The 25134-nt window shown below is 42.1% G+C and overlaps 2 protein-coding genes across 2 annotated transcripts in view; one reads left to right on the forward strand and one right to left on the reverse strand.

Moving 5' to 3' along the window:
* Positions 1-25134, reverse strand: part of T265_06457 (hypothetical protein) — a gene marked incomplete at both ends in the record, with an annotated part of 73179 nt that overhangs the window by 46319 nt on the left and 1726 nt on the right. Inside the window, one exon of the mRNA XM_009171725.1 lies at positions 11432-11545. Within this exon, the coding sequence (XP_009169989.1) occupies positions 11432-11545 (114 nt within the window). The remainder of the gene's footprint in view (positions 1-11431; positions 11546-25134) is intronic.
* The window catches only part of T265_06460 (hypothetical protein), a gene marked incomplete at both ends in the record, with an annotated part of 67069 nt that continues 43334 nt past the window's right edge, over positions 1400-25134 (forward strand). Inside the window, 4 exons of the mRNA XM_009171728.1 lie at positions 1400-1511; positions 8173-8411; positions 20994-21058; positions 24239-24421. Of these exons, the coding sequence (XP_009169992.1) occupies positions 1400-1511; positions 8173-8411; positions 20994-21058; positions 24239-24421 (599 nt within the window). The remainder of the gene's footprint in view (positions 1512-8172; positions 8412-20993; positions 21059-24238; positions 24422-25134) is intronic.

The following is a 25134-nucleotide window of genomic DNA, read 5'->3' on the forward strand; positions in this document are numbered from 1 at the left end:
GAGAAGTGAGTGGATGTGATGAGTGGGTGTGCCCTCAAGAGACGATGGGTATAAGGTCCATTAGCACCTACTAATTAAGAGAATATGGTAAGTTTCATTCAGTTGCTTGTATTCAGTGTTTACTGCTCAAGCCTTAGATTCTAATAGTTTCGCTCCACTGTTTGGTCTTGTTTCATAATCTCTTCCTATGAAAAGTTCTCAGTTTTCTTCCGATTCACCAGAGAGGTGTAGTATTTGGGAAAAATCCCGAAGCAAACTAAAGTGTATGTTAATACCGATTCTGAACGAGCCATGGTGAAATGAGATCAAAAGAACCCGATCGGATTCTGTCGAACAAATCGGTTATAGCGATCGGTATTCCCCTAATGTGGACGTTTTTACCAGTGACCGTAATACACCAAGATGCACGGTTCCTTGCCTACAATGTCATAAATGAACCGTTTGCCTTTCTAACAGGAATATTTTGAATCATCTGTTAAAACACATGAGTTTCCGGTCGTTCTATCGACCAGAGGATACTTTCCACAACACCACATTGTTTTTATGCTTTGATCCTCGTGTAATAAACATGAATTGGGAGCCAAAACAGTTTTATTGCACACATTTCATAGGCAAAATGCCTCGGTTAAAGTGAAATGTGGCAAGTGAATAGACCTTCACTTGATACTACTAAAAAGCGTGAAGATGAAAGGTGGTTATAGGGTGGATTTCATGGCAGATGCGGAGAAGACCCAAGCCCTACAGTCACCTAGATGATACAGAGTTGATATTCGCAAGCTTTTTTTCTCATTTATTCATTGCTTTTCTGCCAAGTTTTGAAGGAACATCCAGTTACATACAAAGAACCAGGAAACCACTCCACAAAAATCACGCTGCAAGTGAACTGGGTAACTCCCTGTCATACCTCAATTAAGAAGCTGATGTTACACGACAAACACTAAGGAGGACCACGCTTGATAAGACGGAAATCATCAGTCAGCATATCACTTTTGCAAACCGTCGAACTTATGGGTGGTTAGAAAATCTACTTGCATTACATCTGGCTGTCGGTATCCGAGAGAGGTCCACCTTCGAGTGACTGTTAGAAAATCGAACACGTAATAACGGAAACCGTGAGAACCTGTGACGCTTAGTATGTAACAGATGTTGAGCGGTGAAGGAATAAATCTATTTGAGAAGAACCATTGTGAACACCCTTGAGACAGTCACATGTTTTGCTACACTGCTAACATGCTGCACACGCTGCCAGTATCTACAGAGTAATAATCTCTCTGAAAATAACGACTGCGCATAGTACAGGTTGAGTGGTAGAACACGTCAGTGTCGCTAAGCGTTTACAATGGTCCTTCTCAAGTGATAAGCCGCCATAGGTATTTGTTTCCAACTACATCTCAATGCAATGGAATATGCACATTATGGAGGACTTCCTACTCTGGCATGGACACCTTGGCCTGGTCGCATGACCTACCCAGCTGGATCAATTCATAATAACTTGAATATTCACTTGAAAGGTGAGTTTTTGTCATTCATCTGCATCCAGTCTTTTCCGTGTGGATTCGGTTAATCCAGGCCGTGATTACAGAAACGTTCACTCATTTCTTGACAGTCGGCTGAGAAATCTCACTTTTCAAGCTGTCCTTGACCACCGAGCTTTCAGTCGTAGCGTCAACATTCCCAAGAGTCCTTAACGTACATTGATATCGGCCAATGTTTTATCAACTTCGTATAACAGAAATAAACAACGTACATAGTAAATACACTCATTTGAAACCTAATTTGGTTTTGCGAGAGACTCATCTGGAACCTGGCTGAATCTCTCGTTTGTGATGTTTCCAAGCAACTGAATGTGCTGCACCAGGCCGCATCATGTTTCAGTCGCTACGATATTCGAGATATCGCGATACATGCATATTCGCAATGCACTTCTCATAAGGTTGCTGAAAATTCGTCAACAACCCACGACCGGTTTCGCCCTTCTTGGGGCTCATCAGGTAGGCGCACTCTCCTAGTTTCTGTCAACCTTACGATCTACTTGAAACCAAATTTCACGAAATTGGCGTAATGCATTCATTTGCAAACTAAGTAGTGCATTACAAATATACATGTGCCGCGATATCGCGAATATCGTAGCAACTGAAGCATGAGGCGGCCTGGTGCAACACATTCAGTTGCCTGAGAACATCATAAACGAGAGATTCAGCTGGGTTCCAGGTGAGTCTATCGAAAGAACCAAATTAGTTTACAAATGAGTGTATATTCGCTAATGCCGTGCAATTTGGTTTCAAGTAGAACATAAGGTTGACGGAAACCCGGGGACTGCGCCTACCTAATGAGCCCCAAGAAGGGCTGCGGAAGAATTTTCAGTAACCTTATGAGCAGTGTATTACAAACATACATTGTACATGGTAATTATGAGTTTATCAGACTGCACTTGCATTTTCTGACACTTTACAACCAAGCGTTTATTCAGCAGAATACCCGGAATGTCTGAACGCTCCATGCTGTTGATCACAAAGCCCGGTCCTCGAACGCTTGTGAACCCGAAAGTCATAGTTGGACTCCAGCTGCCGGTACCAGGGATGTCCAGAATGATTCTTCCCACCGGGTTGATAGAATATATACAGCCTCAACATTTTAATCATTTATTTGCTTCCAAATTGTTGACAGAACTTCTTCTGTCAAAGCGTTCAGGGAAACTCATCAGGTCACGACAGATGCAGTCATAAAATTAAAATAAAAAACTTGATAGTAGTTGTATTTTGTGGAAAAGAAATGCTCTGACTTTTGGAATCCGTGCATCAGACGATATCAAAAATTTGCTTTAATAAAACATTTTGACAAGTTCCATTTGTTGAATGTACACTCTTATTATATGGTCATTTTATCATCTGAGATGAATTCAACGGAGAAGTTCAGATATTGCGGGATAAGATATGATTTTTCTTTACGTTTTTGTCCGTTTTTCTAATATGGGTTCAAAGTTTATAACTATGCAGCACGGTCTCATAGGTAATATAATGGGTGAAAGCATAGAAGGATATAAGACAGCTTGGAAAAAATCACTTCTGTTCGTACCATCTTACAATTCCAGACCGATCTTGCAATAAAACAAGGATATTGTAGTTTTTTGGAAGAATCACTTACTATTTCTTAGTAAATTAACCTTCCATCCAGACCAATCTCAAAAGCAAAATAAGTTCGAATTTTTGAGCAATCATCCAAATTTGTCTGTAAATCTTAGACAATTCGGTGAATACTGAAGAGTTACGATTTCTTCAACTGCACCTGGTTGTCCGCCATCCGCCCAAATAGTAAAAAAAATGTGGCGTCAAGCACACTTACATCAGAATTCCGCCTATATGATATGTCCGAATAATTTCAGAGTTTAATAGCAACAGATTTTGGGGAAATTAAACAAAAAAGTACAGTTAAAGCAACTGATTAGTTCTTGAGTGAAATTTCATCCCATAAGTAACGCTGACCAGCGCTGAAAGTCACGAGTGACTGTACACCTGTTTCATCCTTATTTAGAAACATCAGCAATGCGCTACGGCTAGTAGGTTGGGTACAGCCGTTCGGCTACGAGCATCTGATCGGTACTGTGATTAACTCAGGCTTAGGCACGACACAGTGAATAAAAGTAGTCGTTCAGCGGTAACAATATTCTGTTGCCTAGCTGCCATGTCACCCAAAAGAAGAATGAAGGCTGAAATACTTCTGAGTTTCCCAAGCCTAGACAGGAGCAGTGGAGATGCGAACGTTGGGTTCAAAGCACTTTAACGACTGAGCCATCTTGAGCCCAATAGTTGCCCAAAAAGAACAGTCAACAGTATTCCGACCATTGTGGTTGTCTTTACGCGATTATCTTGACCCTATAGTGGGGTCTCTTATAGTAGGTGTATCTTCCCCATGTGCGCTAAGTATTCAAACAGTAGGAACATTGAGGTAAACGAGATTCTATACGTAGTGATATGGTCAATGCATTCAAAAGCATGGTCTCAATGAGAACTTTGGTAGATGGCTCGAGCCTGGATAGTTTCGAAGACATTAAGGTCTGCTAAACTACTTCATACTATATGCACAAACAAAGCAAACATTTCAAAAACAGTGTCCGTACACGTGATGACCAGAGCAATGGATAAGTACACCGTCTTACCTGGACCGTTCCTTAAATGAACAAAATTGCTACTGTTTTCATGGCATCATTTGTAAATCCACAAACAATAGATGGAAGAACAAGATACCCCGTTGAGGATTCCACTATAATGAATAGTTTTTCATTGGAAAACATGCAAAGCTGAGAGAAACTCGCTGCCTTATGAAAGGAATGAACCAAATGTATGCTGTTACCCTACATACATACAGGAGGTTTAAAGTTTGTGAATACAAAAGCCAACGCTGTTTTTTGGTTTTGTGTTAAGCCAGTATCCTAACTAGAACTTTCGTTGGATATAAAGGAATTGTCAGGCAGAGGACCGTCTAGAACTGACACACTGAGGATCTCGATCAAAAGTGAGAACATCTACTGAGCAAATTGAAATTTGTCATTGAGTGTCGCAATGGAAGCATTGACTCTGTTCTGTTCTCACAATGAACCCGAATTTTGACTGATCTTCAGTGAACTCTATGCGGTTTTCAATCTTCCAGTTAACGTAACGGCGAAATTTTTTTCAACTTGACCGTATGAAAAGTTCTAACGCAGTACGAGAAACTACCTTCTCATTTTGAGACAAAAATCTGGAAGAAACTACTAAATGACGAAACCATGGAAATTCTAAGGCCATCTGATGGAAATTGTAGAATTATTCGGTGTGAAACGGAGGCCATCGGAATGTCCCTCACACAATGTTGTAGTTCGTTTATGGGGATGTTTCTTTTCCAGTTAGGTATGTCACCCCAAAACGCATAACGTTTCTCTTGAACTTACAAATGGTACTTTATAATTTTTATCATCATCAGTGTTTTTAAAACGATTTATCTGGTTATATGTTTAGCCATTATTCGACAGTCCCTATGGGAATATTACTGCATAGTAAGCCTTAAGGGGTGCTTTGACAGAGTTTTCATCCATTCCACAGCCTCCTTTCGCTACCTTCCAGCTTATCCGATTTGTGAAAGGAATATTACACCTTCCAGAAAGTATGGGCGAATCCTTTTCACATTCGGTTTGCGCTCAAACACAGAAGCCAGCTAGTTATCTGAGTTTTGAGTTTAAATTGGTTTTGCACTCATTCCCGCTGAAAAGTTATATAAGAGCTTACCACACAGATGTATCAGAGTTCTGATCACAAGGAAGAAAGGCTATGCAACTTTGATGAAATTTGTTGATGAAATTTCCGGACTAGTTGCTCAACGCTTTCACGGAAATTCTATCATTATTTGCAACTGTTGCGTGAACTTAATACGAGCTAAGATGAAAATGAAGTTCCAGTAGTCGTATTTAGACTGTATAACCCGCCGCCTTATCGGTATATGTTTTGATAACGTCTCTTGAAAGATCATCATGCTCAGACACTGAAGCTTCGTAGATGGATATCGATTTGTTTGCTAAGCTGGAGATTTCTCTGTTAATCAAAAAAATATCACTAACTCTTCGTTACTAGTGGATGAAAGCGTTTGTTCGAAAGTTAAGCCAAATTATCGAAGCACCTCTTCGCGCCTGGAAAATCCCCTTCAACACATCAGAGTACAGGCAATTTCAGGTTGGTCGGACAAATTAAGGTCAGTTTCTGTGTACTTTATTCCTTCACGAAAAACCTACGGTCAAGGCTGCTAGATTACAGTCATTCATAAGTTTCACGCATTTTACAAGAACTGGGTAACCAACAGAAACTTGATAATTATCAGCAAAGTATGAAAGGAAATTTTATCGAAACTCAGTTTTCAGGTCATTTTATACAGTGTTAGATGTAGCTTACAATGAAACTACACTCGTCCGTGGAAACATTAAATACGAAATTGTTCCATAAAGCACACACTTGTTTCTCCCGTGCATAAAATGAGGAATTTTGTTGTATTGTGCAAAAGTATTTGAAAGTCATATATATATATATATACTCCATTTTGTTCCAACACATTGGTTCGCCAGTTTTCCAGCATCCCAAGTGTCAGTGTGAGGTCAAATAATTGGCAGTTCAAGGACATATGTCACCTGATTTTTTTCCATAATTGTGCAAGCCAAATATACTTATGCATCAGCATTGATAGCATGCCTTGGGGGAGTAGCTGTCCTTTCGGTGAATCGTATTATTCACCAGTAAGGAACAATTTTGAACTATTTGCGTCGAATTACGTCATTTGGGTAATTATCGGCGTTCGAAATTTAGACTGTCCATCTCCATAACTAAATATAGTTGAGTGAATATCAGTTCACCAAGGTTACGGCTAAGGTTGTCGGTTTTTAACCAGCTGTAATGTCACATGTTGGACGCTCTTAGTTAATTCATTAAGAATAGCCCTAGTTGATCCTTGGTGTCTAGAAGGAGTAGAAGAAATTTCACATATTGCGTCCGCCTGTTCACTGTTCTAATGGGAAGGAATAATATGGAGTAATGGCTAGAAAAAGCTGACAAAAGTTGCTTGTTAGGTTGTAGTTTTGAAAGTGGCGCAACGTTTCTGAAACTTTACCGTTCTGACTGAATAAGTAAGAACAGTGTAGTGCGCTGATGCAAAGTTCCGTGGGCGTACCTCTGGAAGAGAAGATAGCACGCTTTTCCACACAAGTGAATGGCGATTTTTGAGGCATATGGAGAAGCTGGTGTATAAAGTCCCCTTTTCTCATAGGAGGAATACCGGATCTTGAGATGCTAGACGGCTGATTCAAGTGTTATGAACTCTTCGAATCAAACAATATCTACGATCCTAAAGAAAGGATTGGCCATGTTTGATCCAGCATTGTGGGTAACATGCTTGGTTAACGGACCGAAAATTGCTACAGGGCGCAAATACTTGTACATGTGCGACCATCTTCTTTGAAGGTCATTGATCTTGGTTGTGAGAACAATCAGTTGTTCCGCGTGCGAGTTCCCTGCACTTCTCTTCATTCAGTCCCAACCGAGCGTTATGTTCTTTAAATACTAGCCAGAAGGTCATAAGTCCAAGCCTGTTTAGTGATTCTTGAAACAAGAGCTGTCGGTGGTTATCAAGAAAGCTGAAGCAATAGTACGGGATTTCTGGGCGTTTCACTGGAGACAAAATTTATTTGCAGAACGAAATCCCAGCTGACGTTCGGAAACCCTCTTTTATCCTAGTAAGCATTTTAACAGTGTGAAAGTTACGTGAATGATACCGTTTATTCACTCGTCGTACGAGGAGAATTTGAGTTCTTGGGTGATATTGGGGAAAACTTGGGGAAAAAACTTTGTATCCTTTTAAATGTCTATGTGTTGAACCTTTAAATGATAGTTTAAGGACATCAGTTAATGGGAAACCGAGGCGGACAGGACGTTACCTACAGGTGACCAGCTAACCGGCAGTTCCTCATATACCTATTGAACCTTGTACTACCCACGGTAGCTCTGTAAATAGCAACTTTGCTTTGTATGGATGTGTCTTGGCTTCCGAAGTGGGAAATAATTTCGGCAGTAACACATGGCTTCCTCCTCATTAATGGGAAACCGAGGCGGACAGGACGTTACCTACAGGAGACCAGCTAACCGGCAGTTCCTCATATACCTATTGAACCTTGTACTACCCACGGTAGCTCTGTAAATAGCAACTTTGCTTTGTATGGATGTGTCTTGGCTTCCGAAGTGGGAAATAATTTCGGCAGTAACACATGGCATTCCTCCTCAGTGGAACATGCATCCCAAATAGATTAAGAACGGCCATTTTGCCAACAGGAGCGGAGCGGATTCATCAATGATCAAGTATTTGTAACAAACTCCTTAATAACTGGGGCAACAAAGTAAACTTCTTGACTGAACTGTCCATATGCTATATAGTACAGTCATTCTCTTTGAAGGGACGGACGGCAATATGTGCCGCACCTTCTCGGAGATCGTTCTTGGCTGACCTGGTTCCTGTTAAAGTAGACCACTTTCGTTACGTCCATTCTGGTTTGGTTTACCCATAACTGAAAGCCCCAAACGAAGTATATTACACTGCGTCACCAGAACACTTTCGGTCCTCTGAATAATTTCACATACATATTGTAAAATGTTTGTTCTTTAGGGTTGGACATGAAGTGGAACACAGGATGGAGGGCGATACGTAACCATCCATGTTTTGCATATGCAGTGATGCTTGAGTGTTTGGCTGACTGGTGTGCTGCTGAATCCTCAAATCGAAGAACGAACGAAAAATACCGACTCGGAAACAAGCCCCCCGTATCAACAAGTTCCAAGCGAAAAATGGCAGCCAACAGCGCACATAAGGCGAATCCATCTGTTGGTGCTGGGGCGGGACACCCGGTAGGCATCGACCTAGGTAGTTACTAACACAAGCGTTTACGGGAAGACCATCCTGGTACACCAACTGCAACAAGTCCTTGTTTATAAAGAAACCGAAAAAATTTCATTCGTATTACACATTCTTTGAGGTTTGGGTTGTAGCAAAAAAATTCATTCCACCAAGTGATCTTGAACACGAGGTCTCCTATCAACTAGATAACCCGAACAGTTCGGACGTTGGCTGCTTCGCTATCATATAAATTACTGGTTGGTATTGTCGTCGGACGGAGGGATTTCAGATAGCTGAGGTCTGGTCATCGAGTATTCAGAGAAATTTATGAAATAAGACTTAACAGCAATGTGAATGCCACCCATTTCGCACTCACATTATCCAACTAATCTGTAGAACTATGTATGATCGTCAATCGCATTCTGTTTTTTCTATTCAAGGAATCGTCTAAAGTAACAAACCAATTGCATGGAAGAATTCAGTCATTGTGGCAATATTTCATACATGCGACATACGCTTACGTCGTATGGAAAATCACGTGGTTGATGTACAAAAGTGCGTTGTAAATAAACGTTTGTAGTGGTGGGCAGTACGGACCGGTAAGAATCCTATCCGTTAGGAATAAGCGTTCTGCTTCTTCGTGCTTTTTTACTTGCGGATTGCCCACGTACCAGTCAATTTTGTGCTCGTTGAATAGTGTCGACCTAAACCTGTGAACGTGAAATATATAAGGCATCCGGTCACTAATGTACGAATTCTTATTCTGCTGGTTTTTAGCTGTGGTCTCTTACATAAGAAACATTGATCAGTAGTGAAAATGACGGTTCATTTAATGCATCTGATTGGAGAAAAATGGGGCTGGAATATTCGTCTATAGCGGCATAACTGAAGTGGTGTCAAGCGTGACTGTTATCGATCTGTTGTCACCAAATCCATTTTTCCATGTTTGATTCCCTACTAAGCCAATTTTTCACATGATCGGAACGTTCGACTGCCGGAGCACATTGATTATTTAATCATTCATCTCTCCTGAAACTCTCTGAAGAAACGGATGAATACCAAGCCATGCACTTGGATGCATGAATGGCGTAGTCGCACCTAGAGAAGTTGAGTCCACAGGACATTTTACCGTATTCGAGTGCATCAGTTGGGCTTAGCAGGAGTCGGTCAAGGGACCCTCTGTTTAACGGGGTCATCATGTTGCTAACAGGGCCAACTGTTCCTGAAGCCGTATGGCCAGGAATTCGGATAATGAGAGAATCTTTAGCTGGAGAGTTGCTATCATGTTCATATATATGCCAATCCTTCACCAGGGATCGGTTAAGGGAACAATACGTTAGGTTTATAAACTTCAGTTGCTTGACAGTTAAGTCAAATCAGCCAGGCTATTTAGCTGGACTAGCACGTTGCAGTGGAATATACAAGATACATGTAGAGCCATGTGATACCCTGCTGATATCCACAATTCAAGAAGAATATTCTGGAAAATGCACCAGAAGGGCCTATCGAGGGCGCCATTAGGTTTCGATGATGTGTACGGTTTTCTTCGTTTTTGGTGAAAATCTTGCAAGATCTTATCCCGAATTGTAGTGCCACCCAGAACTGAATAGGAGATTCAACAATGGTTGCAATCGATAAAAACTAGCCTGAGTACCATTTTATTTGCCGTTTTCGGGCAGAAAAACAAAAGGCACTAGAAGAATTGTGCCTTTATGTGGATTTTTGCAAGCCACTGCTGACTGATGAAATATGATATCGCGTTTTCTTGGCACGTGGGGATACACCCGTTTTTAATGGACAATCAAGAAAATCCCATGATTCCGCCTGATCTCTGTTCTCCACAGTGTAGCAGAAAACGTATATCGTGTAGTATCTAGTAATTCGTGTCTATCTTTTGTAATCTGCTGAACGAGACTTTGGCTAGTGAGCGATTCCTTTTAGGGAATGCACTTCCTTTGACCATGTGGGACTTTTGCGTATACCCCGCTTTAGTAAAATTCGATGTCTGGAAAGATGGGAGCTCTCGTTTTCCGTAAACGTGAGTGTAAACTTCAGACTTTTCCAGCCTTGCCGGATTTCGACACCCGGTCATGGTAGGCAAATTCTCGTGAATACTGGCCACACAAAATTTATAAGTTACGAGATTTGAGATTGAGCAAACGTTCATATTTTATGCGACCTACAGGTACACCCATCCAAACAGAACCTAGTGGTCTCAGATTTTGAAGCTGATGATATAGATTCTCCCAATGCGTGATGACTTCTATTGATTCGATGTGAGGCGCGTTAATCAAGATTTCAAAATAACAGACAGAGCCTTTTATTGTACGTTTTCTAGCACCACAACTAATAACCTCTTTGAACTTTTAATCGTACTAGTAGAAAGGTTTGCACCATCCTCATTTGAAATGTATCAGTCTTTTTCAGTCGGCCGGGCAGCTTCCTTGCAATAAATTAAATTCACCGCTTAGCTCAACCAACGCTTCTTGTGGAACCAGTTAGGCGAACACAAAATTGACGTACCACATTGCTGATAAACATAATGGAATAATACCTGGCCGTTCAACCCGGGTATTCCCGCAAGGATTATCCAAATTCGTCGGCAGGTCCTGACAAAGGAACACGGCAACGACGCATCCTCCTCGAACGTCAATTACGACTAATGTGAGGGGATTAAACGGAAGAACTTTTCGAAAGCTTATGAATAGCTTTATTGGATAAGCTTAGTAAGGATTATCGCCATGCATTGTTTACCTTGTCCACCACATGTATGTGTGTGCTTTCCGGTCCATCAACGATTACTTAAATCTAGACTTTTTCCGTTATTCAGAGATAAGAAAACCAGCAGCGCTTGCCAAAAATGACCAGATCAATGTGCGCATATCTCATATCTTAATCTATTTCTTCTGGAATTTGTCTGGTTTCATATTTATCCAGGAATTTCATTCAAAAAGCAAATGGCGAATTTTTCCGGCCTCTCAAACAGATCGCATCAGTAATAGGGTTTTGAAAATCAGAAAGTGAAATTTACCACTGTACTTGGTGAATAAGAATTGCTCTTTAACATTGATCGGTTGTACGACGATGTAGGAACTCATGGGGACATGCTTCTCAACCAGTGTACGCAAAACCTCCACCGGCTGCCCTGTAAGCAGAAAAAAGTTGATAGATCGACAGCCTCGTCAGGGAATTAGTTCAATGTGTGCTTATCAGGATGCTTGTTCCTGTGGAGCTGGATGAACAACGAGACTGTTACCTAAACGAATACCTGGATGCATTCCACTCTGGTTGGTAAAGGGTCTCATGCGGCACACAAACAGCTAGTAGATGCTGCCTGCTCCCTAAAATATATAAACGATTTTAGGCTGGATACCTAATATAGACGAAGTTGTCGCCACTAGCATCCATATGCTAGAGTTTTGTGTTCAAAAGCAATTTGTCTAGATACCGCGTTTAGTCTAGGATGAACACAACGATGCGGAAAATATGGGCCAACAAAGAGAATCAGTTCAAAATGACACTTGGTGAACCGGGTTTTAATGCGCCACAAATATACTTCCGATGATCCATATCCGCCTCAGCCAGCTGACCCCCGGGTCACGAGCATTTACGTCGATGGATTCGTTTTTACATTCTCTCCCATAAAGAGGCAAATAGGTCAGGCAAGTACTGACTGAGGATTTCACCTCAGTGCCCGAAGCTGGCTCATGTATCCAGAACAATAGCGCATGCAGATCTTCCAACCGTTGGACAGCAAAGAGTTCAAGAAAAAGACAAAACTCTGGTGGATAGCGAAACCTCAGATGTTGGACAGAGTGGAATTCCACCACCGAAGAATGTCCTGACCTATATAGTCCGAATTCGGTTGGTCGGCGAGTTAACTGTCAGTACAATAAATCAGGAAAGATAACACCTGGCTGGACTCCCGCAACATAGCCGCCGCAATTATCGAATGGAGTAAGTTGGGATACGAGAGCTGATTGAAGAGACAAATGTAATATATTCTCTCTAAGGTGTAAAAAGGCACCTAGGTCGGACAGACTGTACCTAGTTTATTTAAAGGCTCTGGTAGCCTACTTGAGAAAACGTATTCATACCATAAATACTGAAAAAAGATCTTCAAATGTAGGTACCTCAACATTTAAAAAAAGAGTATGCAAAGACCCGCTGTGAATCGTCGTGGTACCGGCCTGGTAACTGAAGCGTACAAATTTCTCTGTGGCTTGATCCTTTGTGAGTCAACTAAAATCACTTGGAGGCTGTACCTTGAAAATCGGAAAAATGACTCACCTTTCAAGGACAGTTTCCAGAACAATGACACTGATTTTAGCTACCAGCAGAAATCATAATTCTTGAACTATTCTTGTGGTCTTCAGAAACCTTTTCAGTGTCAATGGAGCAAGGTAGCCCTCGTTATTCTATGACACACTTGAAGGCACTGCACCCCAAATCCTTTGGGTGTCCGGGGGTCTCTGACAGACTCTCTCCTTGATGCATTAAATCCGGTGGTACGAGACAAGCTGCCCAGCTCCTGTTCTGCTCCGATTGGTCTCTGATTTCACAGGAAAAGTTTCTATCGAATTTTTGTACCTGTGAGTTCGAAATAGTCCATAAATGGTATGGTTCTCGTATCTGAACGCGATGAAATGCAAATCCATTAATTAATGAATCACCACTAGTCAATTAACACATTACGAAGATTTATATGTGTGTACATGACCATACGAATGAGTCAGCCTCACCATTTGGTGTACATTTCATATTTTTAAAAGGTAATGTTTTGAGACGATACTGGGTGGGATCAAACGTGGTCGAATAACTTAGGGGTCAGGCGGCGCCAAATTATTACAATACTAATAAGAAAGTTTCGGGCAATCCGTCTTTTTTGAATCTCGACACAAACCTACTAATCATTTTTGTAGTGTATAGCATCGGTAGGCAGTTCGCGCACATACTGCTTGGCAGCCATACAATTTCCAAAACTGTTCTAATGTTATAAGACAGTGAGCGTGACGTTGAGCATTTTATTATGTAAAATAAGATCACTTCATTTGCTCACGCCACAACACACCACTTACAAGTTTGCTGCAAACTTTGACGGCTCATTTTCGGTTTCGTCCTTCTTGGAAACTATCAAGCTTAGTCCACTAGTTTCCGTCAGCACAAAATGGGCGAATGTGGTGTCTAGTTATCGAGATTTCCACCAATCCTGTAGGCAGTCTCTTACGTCAGAAATATCCTTCGACGTATCGAACGTCGTATTATGTGAAAATTCAGGCATTCCCTGTGTAGCGTATTCAACTGAACATTCTACAAGATTCTCATTTGAGCTCACCGTCACCACAAATGTAATTTTTGCATGAATGAACTCAGTTCCTGTTTCATTGGTATTTCCTGCCTGAGTAGATAGACACCTAACAGGGTTGGAAATCAGTGCTGACCATTTTTCCGGTCTCTAGTTTCTCTCTAGCCGCAGCACAAAACTGGCTGTGCTTTGTGTATGTACTCACAACACCCAATAAAATTGTATCAGGTAAAAGTTCGGTTTTCGACTACTTTACATCAGCTGAGTAACCAAGAGGCCTATGCTTCTCTGAGCGTTATCAACACCCGAAATTTGCAGCTAATTTGGATAAGAAATTTAATGGGGAAAAACCCGTTGCCTTTATCCACATGAATATTCAACTACCACGCTGATTAGTATCTAACCCTGGAAACCGGTCCAAGTAAAAAGCTCCTAAAGTGATTTTCAAAAGCGCATTCTTAGCAGGTCACAGAATTGGTTGTTAGATAGGATTCAGGTAGACAACGTGACACTCCGTTCCTGCCCTTATAAACTAAATGGGCCGGACAATATCTGCCTGTTTGAATCATACGATGAGTCTATGTGTGCATAACCTGAATAGGCAAGCCGGTGAGACGATCTTAGCTCAGAATGACATTTTCAACCCTGTTACCGAGGCCAACAGATGAAATTGACCCAATAAGGTCTAGTTCGCGAATACTTTGCGTTCACTAGGTGGTCTACTTCATCCGCCTGTCTCATTTCTACACCCGAAACCCGGTGAACTTTTCTGAGAGGGAGCCTTCTTCCAAGCGCAATTCCTCAGTGGCGTCATTCAGCTGGAGGCTGATCGTTTGCCGGATTGGTTATTCTGATGGATTCGTGGAGTACAGCGTTTCAGTCCATTTACCACGGATTTTCCGTAGTATAGAATCTTTATATCAATCGTCTGTTACTGGCTGATAGAAAGTTGTTATAAACCCTCTGCGTTCTGTCAAAAAACCGGAGCAGGGGGAATATGCTTTAGCTGGGTGACCTTTCCGTGCAAACGGCTGTAATCAAACCTCGAGTCCAGCGTTTTCCCGTTCTGGTGTCAGCTCATCGGAATAATTGCGCCAGGACTGGAGTGGGACAGTTCAGTTGGATTGACGTGAACGTGTCTTCCACAAATCCCACAACCACCTACAAAATCGTTCTTGTCGGCTGTTATACTGGTGATGTTGTACAAAAGTTGTAGGCAACGGGAATGAGTCACTGAATGGATTCGCTTGGGTTCGCCCTTCACGCCTTCTTGCAGTCAAACTGTAGCTGAACTAGTGAGTAATTTTCAGACTGTTCACTCAGGCTCACTGAGATTCCAGTTGTCCGGTCCCAACACACTCGAGCAGTTCACTTGAACATATTATACAAAATGCACAAGGTAGCAAGCTTTCAGACAGATAATTTTAAAGCGTTTTAAATTATTGCAATAAATGTTAGTTGACTATGTAGAATAATTGAAAATTTCGGTTCAGACCAGTTGAGACACAGTTCTCGTCAATAAAAGTGCACTGATCCATTTTCACATGTTTGGGAAATTTTCACTTAAATGTCAGTTTCTGAATGAGAAAATGATCCCGATCCAAGTCATCATGGTTTACGTCAAGTCGATCTACCTTGCAGTTAGCCCTTTGTAGCACCATGAAGACCATGAACATGCGAGAAAAGTGATATTTGTATAACTGCAATCGATCGACTGTCGTCATTCTAGTTCAGTCTGCTGACATCCGATTGTATTTTTGAAGCGCTGAAGTTTTGGGGTGTTGCAGTGGAATAAACAGGCCATGGTGGTTCTACGTTTTCCTTAGAATGACCAACGCACAACGTGCGTGCGGACGACAGTCACGGTAACAACATGGTTACGCAGTTCGATACAGGCCCTGATGACAGTGACGTTGTCGCGGTCAGACCGAACAAAAAATGTGACTACGCTGCACGCGGTCCGTTGTGTACGATTTCGTGATAATTATTATTCGGTCCCATTCCACACAGTTGTGACCGGGAAAGTCGAGCTTACCGTAGAAATCGATCGTAGGACTAAGAATCGACAACTGTGAATGCTGGTTCCATGGTCCGTTTGCTACGCGGGTGCACTGCTTCAAATGTACGGTCTATCGCTTACAAAATAGGCACAGTGAGCTTATACATTCTAGTAGCAAGCTATGCACAAACGCTCAGACGTGCCATTTCAGATGCTCGGTAAACAATCGGTGGATTTATTGCTGGGCTACGCTTTGCTTTTAGCACAAAGCATCGCCGGCCCAAATGAATAAGTTATCAGCTTGACTGTGTTTGGAGGCAGACAGAACCGTGAGATTTCTTACAACTACCACGCTAAATCAGTGCTACGTGCTAATCAGAAGTTCCTGTTCGTTGTTAATTGTGAATGACTAACACTTATGACAAACACGTTTGGCGAAGAATGATGAAAATAAATATGAATTTTGGGACCTTGCTGCTCTCGTCTGGGACACTAATAGAATATTCACCTTGGGATCATTCACAGATTTTGCTGGCATGTGTTATGGGGATGCCAAAATAACTGAGTTTGAGTGCGGGGAGGGGGCGGGTTACTTAAGTCGTCTTGTGATTGGGTCTTCTACTCTAGACTCAAAGCACTTGACTGATTACCGCACGCCGTCACCTGTCCACTCGGCTGTCTAAAATCGCTCTTTAGACGCTTGCCAGTTCTCCGCTCTCTATCCTATCCATACATGGCAACGTCCACCACCTACGCGACCAGTTGTTGTGCTGCGAATTTTAGTCCTCTTCCTAAAACATACACGTTCTTCAAGTTTACTGTGTCTAGTAGATGCCTTCGTCTAGTCTTAATCCATCTACATTTCGTGATGGTTTTTCTGTGCACCACTTGTGCTCTCCGATTCTATTGTCCTAATCATTGGTTGTTTGACTCATGTAAGCCTTCATGCATTTGCTACTTTGTACCCAGTCCAATCATCCAGGAAGCGATCAGTACATTGATTACATCAGTACTGAGCATAAAATACTCCGTTTGAGAGTGCCACTCCGGAATCAACACCCTTCGATGACTTCAGACGTCGCTTTTTGCATGGGATTCTTTCATCGACCCACAATTTTTGAGTCTTACTGTTGGAGCTAATCCTCTTCTTATTTGGGACTTCACTAAACGACCTGGATATCCACAGCCTTGGAGTCTTTTTTTAACTACTTCTGGTCTATCATTTGGTCGATCTCCTCTATCCACAGCGCCCTTACTCGACTTAAAATTGCTAAAGTAATACCGCCACATACTACATTCAGATTTGCCGAAAAGCAGCTTAACTTCACACCAGTTTTTGGTAGCTCTTAATCTATCAACACTCTCTGGCCCACTCTAAGTGATTGCGACATCATCCACGACTCTCAGGGTGGCTAAATCGTCTCGCTCTGATGTGTTGGTCGTCCACACCAAACAACGAACAGGAATTTCTGACTTAAATCCAGCACTGATCAAATCAACTGGCTATGACAAATCACACTGACTGGTTTTTCGTTTTCCTTTGAAATCGGTCAAACTGACAACTCATTCACCTGGTCAAAAGCAAGACGTTGCCTAATAGGAAATCCATTGATGTCTTACCAAACCTGTCCCTCAATGGGTCTCAAACATCTTTCACTTGACTGGAGAAAAAAACCATCTTCTGTCTATTGATCTGTCGGTCATATATACTTTGCTTCAATACATGTGGGTATCAGAGTGTAGTTGCGCACAATTACGGTAGCCTTACCTCCAAAGACTGTTATGACAGTTGGTTCAATATACCTATTCGTTTTTCAATCCCAACTTTCCCTCCGGGACCATACCGGTTGCGCATCAAGCAAACGAGCGCATACGAACATTCCGGAGAAAGGATGCTTATGACGCACCGCTTAGACAGCAGACCAAATGTAAGAAACCTGTAATAATGAATGCCACATTCGCGAAAAAGTACTTGCGGGCCAGAAATAAGTATTTTGGTTCAACCAACAACAACGAACATCATCACATCACCAAAACGCTTCAAGAGACCCTCGCCCTGTTGAAATAGGCAAGTGAGTCATATTCTTTATGTTTGGCGATGCTAATTAGCTATTCATCCGAATGGAAAAGCCGTTGTGAAGTAAAGGCATGGTAACAAATTTCCCCCTAATATTGTGGCCAATAAACATTGGATTAGTGAGCACAATTCGACTGTGCAGTGACTATCTGGAAAGAGGTTTTATTTTAACTACTTTGCCGTTACATTGAAGAACTTCGGCCTTTTTAATTTTGGAGACTGTCCAAACCACAGGGAGAAAGTTCCCGGATGACTGGCCGCTAAGTATTCTTTAATGGACATCTAGTATGTCTCCTCACACACATTGTGGCGATGGAAAACAACAAGAGTTTGAACTTATTGTCTAATACAAACCGATGGGTTGTAGATTAGGGGGCCCATTGACCTGGCTTTCCGTTTTGCATGCAGATAGTTTGTCACAATTCATGGACATCATCAATCGCGCAACATTCGGATCACTCTGTTGGCTTTTTGCAGACAGCTGACGATTGAAAATGCTGAAAACTGTTGAGCCAGTCCACCCTTCCAGGGTTGTTGATAAATGCACAAGTTCTGGAGTTGAAAATGTGACCTGAACCGAATCCAACTATTTGATAATCAGCATGTCGTGTTATGAATAAAATTCGACGTCGTTCGTAGTTAAAGTCTTCCTGGGTGCGGCTTGGGAAATATGATCTTTAGTAAATTAGGTTGGTGGCTTTGTTGGAGGCTCAGTTAAATCCCAGCTCAAACTATCCTTCACGCGATATGTCAGGACTATTAACCGCTTTTCTACTACTGTATGTATACTAACATGTCCTACAGACCTCAAAAGTTCAAGCTAAACTCGTTGACTAATGAAGGGCATGCAACTACTGAATGAGAAAAGTTTACTATATCGAATGCGACAACCACTAAAGTGGGGCGGAGCTTTCCTCAGTAGGTAACTAGTTATATAGGATGCTGAAACTACTCAGAGAGTGATAAGGCCACAACAAGTAAACTAGCAAACAAAACGTTACAACTGTGTGTGTAATGACGCGGATTGAAATATTTGCAGAGACTGATGGTGTTGTAGAATGGTTGAAAGTACAAATTTATAATGAGAAATAGCAATTTCAGACCACTTGCCTTTTAGGACGTTCAGTTAGCAGCTTCTTGGAAATGTTTGAATGCTTGCAGCCAAGTGATAGGCAAGCTACGACATCCCTTATAGATAGCGTATAATGGTGGATGATTTCAGGTTATTCTTGTCAGAACTAACCGGAATAAGTTGTATTAGCATCTGTTGTACGGTGAGTTATCCGTATGAATATTGTGTTGCATACGATAATCCAGATACGTGTTAGCGCTTTGGTGTTAGTTGAAAAGTAGCAAGCTTAGGCCCACCTTAAACTCAATTCAGACAGTATCAGTGTGTGGTTGAACCCCAAAAAGCTCAGCCACACGAGATCTGAGTGAACCAATACTCAGACCTGGAATCACTGCAAACTATGCTATGCAGGTAGTTCCTTGAAGTTCGGTAGCAGCAGTCTTGAGGACTCACCACAAAGAATAATTGTGACCTTGGTCAGTTTGTAATAACTGATGTTTACCTTCAGTCTGCATAGCGAAGCCCACTCACACAAATCGAGTTAAGGAAGTTTCAACTCCCAGTCATGTGGACGTAATTACCATCGTCATCGACGCATTCGACCCCAGCAAACTAAGAAAACGACCCGTAACCACCAATGAAGTAGGCCAACCAAGAGGAGCAAATCGGGGTGAACCAACCCACTGGCTCACTTCCCTGATAAACCCGAACCCAGTTCGGACTTGATTCGTTAGTCGAACCATTCGAACATTTAGGCGTGGTAGACAGCATGCATATGCACGTACCCAATTCACATTGATGTTCTGGCCTGCTCAGCTTCTCCATCCTTGCAGGAATTCAGCTACAGTGCACATCTTCATGGTCCGAAAAAATGTCTGATGAAACGGCTGTACGTTTCACTGTAACAGCTAATCAAGGACGAGCAAAATTTTCATGGTTATTATCAGTTGTTCGACTTGTCGATCAGACTTGAAGTATGCAACTAATTTCCGATGGTGGCAAACCATACGTTTCATCCTATAGTCTTTACGCATACTGTTGAAATCCCGTTGGACGTCGTCCATGCTGCTATCAAAACTACTGACTTTCTGGACAGCTTCTAGGAAATAATCAGCCCGTTATGGTAAGCGTTGGAAGCACGGTGAACAAGACTCTCTGGGAAATTCACACGGTCACATTAGGAACAACACCGTATGAACGGACGTAACCTTCTAGAACGTAAGCCTGGTTGTTCAATTTTGTCGGTCTCACTTCCAGATTTTCCCTCCATTTTGAATCTCATGAAAAATTAGAAACTGAAATTTTGCGTTGTGTTTTATTCATCACTACGAAGCCACACTGCTATATAATTGAATTAAAAAAGCCACTCCCAGTAACTACACCGGCCGTCTGTCATGAAGTATTCCTTGTTTACATACATTAGAACCCCAAGGAGCTATACTGAATAGCGCCCATGAAGAATCCCGAGCCTGTGGATAGGGATCTAACAGACACAGTCCGCTAAACCTGGAGTTTAGGACACGTGTGACAACCTGCTCCTAAAATGTTTGAATGTAATGGTGGCAGAACACCTTTATTTTGTGGTGAGGCTTTTGAGCTAAAGCCTCTGGTTGAAGGCCTTAACCGTTCTCATATCTAGTTGTAGTTTTGACATAACATGCAACCATGTATTGAGCAAACATATTCAACTTCATGTCACATCGGCCATCGTGTGGTGACAGAATACAGTCTCAACTGCTGACGCGGCCCAGCCTTCTACATTAGTCTACCTTACCTCTACTCCCACCCCATTTGATGAAAACTTTCCGACACAAATAGCTGTACTCACTTCATTCAGGCATCCACAGAAATGATCGATTGCATACACTACTCGCGTCTGCTCCTTCACTTTCGAGTAGCAGACGGCTTCTTTACTTTTATTGCAGCCTTCGATGTCCAGACAGTTTAGTTGGGCGTTAGTGTCTACATCTGTGCCCCTCAACCGGCCCCTTAGATTGAACCGTGTTCTGTGAGTAGCTCCCCCCTCAGTTAAAGTATTGATATGCCTTATTCTATTTAGAGGTAATCGGTCTGCCCAGCCAGATGTGTTTCTCCCAATGCCATCCAAAGGCAGTGGTGTCTTTATCTTTTTCCTTAACAGGTTTTTTTGAAACTATTTCGGGACAAGGACGCATTCCAGGAAATCCGTACAGAGAAAAGACAAGGGTGATTATTCCAACCATAGGGGTATCAGTCTGATACCCAGAACAACGCGGCTGCTGACTTCACTAATCTTGAGGCGTCTAACTCTGAAACATCAGAGACAAATCCGAGAACGTTAAGCGGCATTTCGTGAAAATTGGGGCACCCTGACCTATCTTCACCTCAGATGCCTCAGTAGGTTAAAAAACACAGAGCGGGTGTAGGTACCTAATTCTCGATCGTTTTCCATAGAAGAATATGGCGGATTATAACTTTCTTTCCACTCTTTAGTAGGCATTCCTGCTCAGGGATGTAGGACAGTTAACCATCATTATTTGATACTGGTGTATCGCTGTTGATTATATATATATGTATATATATATATATACATATATATATATATATATATATATATATATATATATATATATATATATATATAAGAAACCGCTACCTAAACTCCTAAACTTATCTGTTGTTATGTAAGCTCATTCGCAGCTGTCGGACATTTGGTGTAAATACGGAATAAACAAACGGGAAATTGTTTTGTCACTGGACTGATTCGAAAATATCACGGACGCAGAAGAACCATGTTATAGCGGTAGTGTTTAGTTTGGATTTGGGTTGTTTTGAATTCCTGGAATCCAAATGTGGGGCAACCCACATGTGGTATTAACCACACATGTGGAGAGTCCGAAGCACAAACAAGTACTTGTCATGGGGGAATATGCAGGCTGAATTCGCAAAGCATAAATTTGAATGTTTGAAATTACTGTTTCTATTTTTAGATCTGTGTGGGCTTTGTGTGCGCAAGCTGATATGTGCAGTTGGACAGGGTTGTGAGAAACGTTTTACGTTTCGCTGGAAGTAACTGGGAGTTGTTATTAATCTTAGTTTATTGTGACTTTGAATGAGGCTGCAACAAGACAGAAGTCGGTAAAATGTCTCTTTAGTACGGGATAGTTTTACTCAAAAATCGGTTTGGCCTTTGTCTTAAAGTCGATCGACTTAGCAATACCCGGCATAAATGAGGATTTTACGACGGTAAAATTACTTAATAACGCGCTCTCAACAGACTACCGGAGTTTGATCGCAATGCGGATGAGAACATGCACTGCTGAAAACCTCTAATGATGGAGGAACTCCTTTCAGTGTTTTTGCTCTTTCTTGTGGGCCAATAGGGACAGGTGAATGACCACTGGAACAAACGTATTTTGAACACAAACTCGACAGACTCTGAAGTCAAACAAATCTCCTACGGCAGACACCTTACAGAAGCTTAGCAATACCTCTTATCAACTGCATCGTGGCAGAGGTAATGAGAATCACTCAGAAGTTAAGAAGATGGCCACACATGATAACAGTACGTGCCAGTGCACACTGATTATCCATCATAGGTTGTATCTGAATGTGGTTCCTGCTGGGATGTCACTGATCGTCAACTCTAGTTGATTACGCCACTGAGAGCTTTCGTTTACTTTGTCACACCAGACACCTTGCACGTTTAGGTTAAGACACTTGAAGTGTGCGAAACCTTGTCAATCAAGTGCTTCAATCTATCGACGAAGCCAAGGTTACTGTGCACTTACTCGTTGCACTGCCTGAGTTCAGCTAAAGTGTAAGGCGGCTTCAGCATAACTGAGTACTGAACCCATGCAGTGTAAAACAAAATGCAGACGCCTACAACATTGACAAGGAGAGCTGTATTACTCTACTTTCAGTGAAAATTTCCCACCATCTACCAAAAAAAACTATAGAAGTTCTCTGGTAAGTCAATAAGGACATGTTTTTCAATAAATACGTGTTCATGAAAAAAAAACGTTTGAAAGCGTAGGGCCTTGTGAAGACAATGTTTGAGATGGGACACTCAAGCTATCAGCTCAGTTCAACTGTAAAAGTAGAAAGTGTCCAGATATGTGAGCTCTGCAAATACCACGGATCAACGGACATGGTTTCACACAGACGAATACATTTGATTTTCCACCTTAGCTGACAGCTTCGTGGAAGGCGCGAAAAGACCAGGATTGTTGAGTACTATGCTCCAAAGCCACCCATTTGAAGGCTCAAGTGGTCTCTCATGATAGTACTGCAGAAGCCCTCCTTGTCAAATGAAGCAAACTACCAAGTGACCTTGGCAACGTTCACAACACTTCCCATGCATGTTATTGCATTTGAACTCGGAATAATATAGAGGGTTGTTATCGACGACGACTGGAGACCGATTCCAGGTGTACTTGGTTGGCGAATAAGGTCAAGACTTTCCACGGTTGTTGAACTGTTCGCCGAGCTTGTTGTTGCCGATCGAGGTGGCATCGTCACTGTGGGGTTTGACGCACTCACGAATATCTGGCGAATATCTGGGTGGAACTATATCCAAGGCATGTAAACTGAAGGGTCAGATGTACACTGATTTCCTAGAAAACTCTTACGTTCATTTTCATGAAGGAAAATACTCACAAGGTTGGTGAAAACTCTTCGACAGCCCACGACCGATTTCGCCCTTCTTGGGACTCATCACGTAGGCGCAGTCAACAAGTTTCCGTCAACATTATGTTCTACTTGAACCCAAATTGGGTTGTTTAGGAGAAACACACCCATTTGCAAATCAGTTTGGTTTTCACGAGAGACAACTGAATCTCGTTTATGATGTTCTACAACTGAATGTGCTGCACACAGGCCGCCTCATGTTGCAGTTGGCACGATATTCGAGATATCACAGTATGTTTTCATGAAGGAAACTACTCACAAGGTTCATTGCTTACTGAGATTGGTTCCATATGCGATTCACATCCATACGACCTATTTCGTGTCCAAAATAGCTTTCTTTAATCCAATGGGAAAGCACTGATTATACCACGAGCAGCAAGAAAAAGGTGACAAATTTATTTTGTATGGAACCGGTAAATTGCCCAGATGGGAATGGTCTTTTTTTAACGAAGAACTGGCACACTCAAAGATGAGTAACTGGCGAACTTCACCGTACAGAGCACGCCGATAGAAATGAACCTCGAGGAAGCTTGGACAACCTTGTTGCAGATATTTTGTGACCAAGCTTCCCTGCTCAACGCTCGCTATCAGTAGTTGACTAGTTGACCGTGTGTGTGGACGGTACGGTTGACTATCGAGTCAGATCCTTCTGTATAGACTGCAATCTAGATAAGAACATGGAACGAAATAGATCAACGCCTAGATATCACTCTGCAGACTGTCGCAACCATGCCTACGACTGTTACCCCGTTGGCATGCCGACACAGTGACCATACAACGATCGGCATTGACTGGTAACGGCGACAGGATATGCGGGATCCGTAGCGGAAACGCTCCAGAGGACAAAGGTCAAGATGTAACACCCAATTCGAGACCATCGACCACACAACAATTACGCAAGTAATTGGATTTTGCCGGCATCTAATGGCAAGAAACCCATAGTCATAAAAAGTGCAGCCACAGAGTAATGAGGACCACAGTGGTGAACCGACTAAAGTTAACAAAAGCGTGGTTTACATCTATTGTCATGCATCAGCCAGCTGAAGGGAATTACAAATCTAAAAAACAAACCGTTCAACCTAAGCCGTATGCCCTCTCCTTCGTCAGAATGGCCCATCTCTGGAGCCCTCCAAAACGCTTTGTGTTCCCGTTTATGTGCTTTTTAAACTACATCCCTGTTTTTACACAGGGTCTCTGATCACAGGCTTTGTTACCGCTCTTATACACTTGTTAAAAAGAAAGGGAGGAGGGAAGTTAGTGATGTACCTTCATGACCGATTGAGCTATATAGGAGAGGGTACGGGTAACACAGACACAGAGTTCTCATACCAGATTGACCAATATGTACATATCTGACTAACACCGTCTCCTATTGCTTCACACTGGGAAGTGGAGCATGTGTGGAGACTCGCCCCTTAAAAAAGGTAGACGTTCAACTACAACAATATACACTGCAATGGCTTCCAATGCTTCGATATACCTCCCGGGCTTTTTAGCAACTGGAACGAACGTATCCTTGGCAGATGGTTTATTGCGGACAAACTGAACTGAATTAAAAATTTAGGCTACCCTGACTAGCAGTTAGACCTTTGAGCCAAAGGTTGCCTGCCTGA

The sequence above is a fragment of the Opisthorchis viverrini genome, assembly GCF_000715545.1.
Source record: "Opisthorchis viverrini unplaced genomic scaffold opera_v5_137, whole genome shotgun sequence".
NCBI classification, from domain to species: Eukaryota; Metazoa; Platyhelminthes; class Trematoda; order Opisthorchiida; family Opisthorchiidae; genus Opisthorchis; species Opisthorchis viverrini.